This window comes from Mixophyes fleayi, chromosome 5, assembly GCF_038048845.1.
Source record: "Mixophyes fleayi isolate aMixFle1 chromosome 5, aMixFle1.hap1, whole genome shotgun sequence".
NCBI classification, from domain to species: Eukaryota; Metazoa; Chordata; class Amphibia; order Anura; family Limnodynastidae; genus Mixophyes; species Mixophyes fleayi.
The window spans coordinates 7,803,744-7,809,743 of record NC_134406.1 but is presented as its reverse complement, the minus strand read 5'-3'; the positions used below and the strand labels follow the sequence as shown (position 1 = coordinate 7,809,743).

General features: G+C 43.5%; 1 protein-coding gene across 1 annotated transcript in view; it reads right to left on the bottom strand.

Moving 5' to 3' along the window:
• Positions 1–5,181: 5,181 nt before the first annotated feature.
• LOC142158058 (uncharacterized) overlaps positions 5,182–6,000 on the bottom strand; it is a 72,845-nt gene continuing 72,026 nt past the window's right edge. The window contains exon 27 of the mRNA XM_075211657.1: positions 5,182–5,757. Coding sequence (XP_075067758.1) covers positions 5,543–5,757 — 215 coding nt within the window. The 3' untranslated portion in view covers positions 5,182–5,542. The remainder of the gene's footprint in view (positions 5,758–6,000) is intronic.

The window sequence follows — 6,000 nt, the reverse complement described above, 5'->3', positions numbered from 1 at the left end:
GTGTGTGGGGGCCGGTGTATGACCATAATGTGTGTGTGGGGGGGTCAGTGTATGACCATAATGTGTGTGTGTGGGGGGGTCAGTGTATGACCATAATATGTATGTGTGTGTGTGGGGGCCGGCGTACGACTATAATATGTGTGTGTGTGTAGGGGGGGGGGGATCGGTGTATGACTATAATGTGTGGATGGGGGGGTCTTAATATAATGTGGGAGGTAGGCTGGTTAATCTAATGGTGAATTGCAGGTAGGGGCTAATTATTGGGTGCTAATCAATTTGTGGGGGGATGGAGGGGCAATTTAATAGTGGGGCCTTTCAATTTAAGATGGGGTGATTGGATTTTTAATTTAATGCTGGGGTGGTTTGGGAGCTATTAATTGAATGTGGGGCTGTGTGTGGAAAATGAGGTCTATTTATTAAATGTGATTATGAGTTATTTAATGCCTGGGGTGGTTGTAGGAAATGGATATATTTATTAAACTTAAATGCTATTTAATTTCTTGCTGGGTTTGTTTGGAGAGAGGAAAATATTTTTATTTATTAAATGGGAATGCTATTTAATGTCAGGGCTAGTTGGAGGGAAATAGATTTATTTATCAAACGTGAATACTAGTATTTTAATGAGTGGCTGCAGTGAGGCCTAATTTTAAAACGTGGATGCTATATTGATTTAACACCAGGGCTAAATTTAATTTACTCATGTACTTTTTCTCCTAATAGGGCATCCAACATTCCAGGATCCAGACAAGCAGCAACTGATCTAAAGACACCAGCAGCCACAAGTGGTGACCATGACAAGACAGGTAGGAGAGACCAGGACAGTCTGCCAACTGTTCTGAATTTGGTGGGTGACTGTCCCGCTTAGTCAGGATTTGGTCTGACTACAAGAACAGTTGGGAGATATGTCCTGCTTCACACTGTACTGCTTGTTAAGGCAGAACTGCGTGCACCTAACAGTAGTGCACACAGTATTGCCTGTGTATTTGTCAAAAATTTGTCTAATAGCCAAATTACATTATAGGAGCCCCTATGACTTAAGTGCCGGGCCCCCGAGCCTTAATCCAGTTCTGGTCAGCAGGAGGAATTTGTGCTCCCAGTTCCGCCCAGGGCACAGCCTGCAGAGCAAGCCGAGGAGCTCTAAGTCTCATGAGATTTATTAATCTCGTGAAACTAAAAGCTTCCCTGCTCACTCTACAGGAATGTCAGCAGCATCAGAAGCATAGATAAGTACAGTGGGCTGGGGGTGTCATAATGTATCTGGGGGGGTGGCGTAATGTGGATGGGGAGGGTCTGATAAATGTAATGTTTTATTATAATGTATGTATCAACGCACCATTTTGACCACGCCCCCAACATAATGTAGCTACGCCCTTGGCGGCACCGCCACTGCACTGTCGCGCACATTTTTTTCAACAGAGGTGGGCCTGTGTGCTTTAAATGCCAGGGCTGATTTTAAGTCCCAGTCCGGCCCTGCGCGCAGTGATGGCGTCAGGGCACCGTCCGCGCTCCCAGCCTATCAGAGTCTGGGAGGCAGAGCTGCAGCATCGCGGAGAAGGTAAGAAATAAAAGGGGAGCCACGGTCGGTGACTGTGGGGCCTGGACAGTCCAGGGAGTCCGGACAGACGGAGAGGTCTGTCCAGGCCCCTCACAGCAGTACTGGCCGTACCCCCCTGATGGCGGCCCTGGTCATCACTATCAATTGGCATTGCACATGTAGCTGGTGCAAGTGATACGGCTAAAAAAACCATACCAAAGAGATGCCCAGAGCTTGGATCAGTCGCATGTGCGTGTGGTCTGCCCGTACTGTACACTGCCTATGGTAATCATTCCCTTCCCCTCCCTGTTCCTCTCTTAAAATAATAGGCAATTGGAAGTGTCATTTGCCTGCAGACATGAACTGCATACAGGTGTGTTCACCGGCGTATGTCTCGTTTTGGAGCATGCGCAGAGTGATTTTAGGAAATATACGTCACATAAATGGACTTACGAATTAGACCGTGAATGGTCAGATCTGTACATTTTGGTTGCACACCTGTCTGGCTAAATTAATCCTAGATCAAGCTGTGATAGTGACAAGTCTGTGTATATCCATATGGATAATACATTAAGACAAAACTCCCAGAATGCTCTCTGCTAATCTCTACAAGCCATTTCTTAAGAAGTGCAACAACATTCACCAGTTTCCCAACCCTTTGGGGATTAATTGCAACGGTCAAGGTCAGTGAGTCCAATGTTGCCTTTCATCTGTGGAAAAAAAATAAATCCAATATTTTCAGAAAGTGGGGTGTTTTTTTAGCTGTGATTCAACAGACACAAATAACTTAATTTACTGGACAAAGTGTTTTTTTTTTTTCCGTCTCTCTCATGTCAGAAAATACAGTAAAAGCCAAATAAAATATCCTACAGTTTATTGATTCATTACAAAAAATAGCAACAACATGACACTTGTAATCATGATGAAACATTTGGACACAATGGCAGACTAGGGAATATCCTATTCATAAACAGTTCTTCAGTTTCTCCTAAAACTATCCCAAAATGATGTTTCTTCCCGTAAGGCAAGAGAAGTACGTGTTCAATGTCTGCAGACGAGTAACGTTTCATCTGGTGTTATAGGTCTTTGAGGTATGTCTTTTGGAGGTTATAAAGTGACAGAGACAAAATGCGAAGTGTGCTCATCGTCCTCACACAGTGGAGGTGGCCATTTTGTTGACCGAACCAATATTCATCTCATCATCATCATCATTTATTTATATAGCGCCACTGATTAATGAGAATGCAGTTAGGGCTGCATTGGGTATAAGAATCACCCCTGGCATAAGGTCTACACCCCCATTCTGTGGTAATATGTAAGAAGCAGCTAAGTCACAGAGAGCTTCGACCTATTCTGGGCGTCCTACGACAGTGCCTGATGGCATCAACGCTGACCCATGGGGCCCCTGAGGTTTATTTGGCCCAGGACAAAGCAGGTCTGAGGATCTAACTAGGGCTGAAGCTGGGGTCCAGAATATCCGTCTTGAACACTCAGGAATAACCGTGTACCCCGTATGGGTCTGAGTGAAGCCTATCAATGTAGCCTATCAATTCACATTAATGGACGATGTCTCTCATTACTAGTGAACTGATAGGCTGCATTGTCCCCAATATTGGGTAAGTGCCCATAATGATTGCTGTTCCTCGCTGATGTCACCTAATAACGGATTGATAGGCGGCAATATGAGGATTGATGGTATTGCCCACAATATGGTTTCCTCCTTGGCGTGTAGGCAGCAGGTACAATTTAAAGAAGACATGAAAGGAGAGAGAGAAGCAAATGACTTAAAATTAAAGATCTGCAACAAAGGCTTGGTATTAAATCGCTAGTTCAGCACGTAGGAAAATATTGAACACTTCGTTTGCTTTAATAGGGAAAAGAAGAGATATTTACACAAATAATCGATGTCTGTCAGTGTACTCTGCACATTGCTGGTTTTAAATAAGGCACAATTTACATGAACAAGAATGTCAGGAAATAAGTCATATATCTCAAGCAAACTCTGAGATTCAAACTCTGTTTCCCTGCACAATGCAGCTGATTGAATACAGATAGGTTGGCTGATCAGCGGATGTTGTTATTGATACACTCTTGTAAAATTAGGGAAGGTGACAGCCACACGCTGATACCTAAGAGCTGCTAAAGTGACTCAGCTGAGAAGGAGACAAGGACAATGCAGCGAGAACCAGAGTTCAAATGTCATTAATAGATAAATATGAAGAACTAGGCTCCATGCCCATCAGATGTGATCTTGGACCTTCAGTTGTCGCTGCCCTAGGTATGAGAACTTACCATGATTTACTTATGGCACTAGGGAAGGATAAGCATAAAGCTCTATTGATGATGGCTCCTGAATAGTATAGCCCTAGCCCAAAAATCCCTGAAAAATACAGATCTGGTTGTATATTTAGTTTCCAAATTATTCAATGTAGTTTTGTAATAAGCGGAAAAAATACACCTCAAAGTGATTACGAGTAGGAAATTCAGGGTCGAAAGGGAGAATTTGTGCAGTGTGAACACCTCCAAATCCCATCTCGGTGGTGGCAACGATACCAATCGGTGATGGGCTGCCATTTTGTTGGCTACCATGGTAACATCAGTGCTCTCAATGGGACAGATACCAATCAGTGATGGGCTGCCATTTTGTTGGCTATCATGGTAACATCAGTGCTCACAATGGAACAGATACCAATCAGTGATGGGCTGCCATTTTGTTGGCTATCATGGTAACATCAGTGCTCTCAATGGGACAGATACCAATCAGTGATGGGCTGCCATTTTGTTGACTACCATGGTAACATCAGTGCTCTCAATGGGACAGATAGCGGGAGCTATAAAATATCTGCCAATACGTTGTGACCTACGTCTATCAATTTGCTGTTTTTTCTCAGCACAGTGTCTGTATCCAATGGGTAAAGAGGATATAGCCAGTAGATGGGGTGCATCCCTTTGTGTAGAGGAGACAAGTCCTGGGTGGACTGACAGTGTCCTAATTTTGTCCCAATATTTTAATTTTGGAATAATGTGAAGTTTAAGGCAAGAGAAAACCCTCTTAATACTGTTTTGGGATTACTCTTAATATCCTGTGCCTGTTGCAATTTAAGCTTCAACTCTATCCACGATGGGCAGTGAACTCTATAGGGAGTATTGAAAATAAACTACATTACCCAGAATTCTTCAGTCCCAGTTCTTGTGCAGTAGATATGGAGACTGCAGAAGTAGAGTGAACAATATTAATAACTCGGCCATGTGATAACCTACCTCAAACTGTGACAATATGTGTAAATAGCAGCTGGGGGGAGGGGGGGTGCAACGAATTTCATGTAATAACTTCAACATTGTAGAGAATTCTTAATTGGAACTAATTACACATTTCATCGTACTGGTATGAATAATGCATTTATACATTTGTTAAAGGGTCCTTTTAAGTATTCTCTCATATTTACTACTAGTCTGAACAAGATAGTCTTTCAATATTTTGTCACGCAATCTAGACACTTAAAATGAATGTAATTAGGGATATGTGTGGAGTTTGTATGTTCTCCCCGTGTTTGCGTGGGTTTCCTCCGGGTGCTCCGGTTTCCTCCCACACTCCAAAAACATACTAGTAGGTTAATTGGTTGCTATCAAAATTGACCATAGTGTCTGTGTGTGTGTGTGTGTTAGGAAATTTAGACTGTAAGCTCCATTGGGGCAGGGACTGATGTGAATGAGTTCTCTGTACAGCGCTGCGGAATCAGTGGCGCTATATAAATAAATGGTGATGATGATGATATCTGGGATTGTGTGCCAGGTAAACTTGGTTGTTGAAAGAGGAGACATTCATGGAAACTGGTGCAGAAGATTGTGGTGTTACCCATAGCAACCGTACAGATTCTAACGATCGTTTTCTAGAACTGTTTAGAAAAGTCAGCAAACATCTGATTGGTTGCACAGGAGCCACCACCGTTTTCATGAACACCAGTAATATCCCGTGATCTGGCGCAGAGTCGCCTAGTCCAAAGCTGGTCACTGCAGGGTTGGGTCGTGCCATCCATTGGGCAGCTTGGTGTTCAGTGTCAGCGGCTTGTTGCGCGGCTCCGTCACACGAGGAACAGGCTTCCCATGACCGCCTCCGTCTGTCTGTACTTTCAGAGACAGGTATCGCATGACGACCGAGGGCCAGTTTATAATCTCATCCACATGTACTGGGCCAGCGAACTGGTGGTCTCTGTGTATCCCACCTGCATGAGAAAAGAGAAGGGGGTATTACTCTTCCTTATATTACTAAATATGTTCTCAGGTATCCAAATAAAAGGTATTTGTATGTTCACTGCAAAGTTAAGTGCCAAAAAGGTCCATTTTCAAAACTGTTTCATCAAGGTCCCATAACTTGCACTTTGTAATAGCTTAACTTGTCCTAGGGTGCCTAGTACCCTCACACCAGCCCTGGTACTCAGGACCTGCTAACATAACCCCGCCTAGTA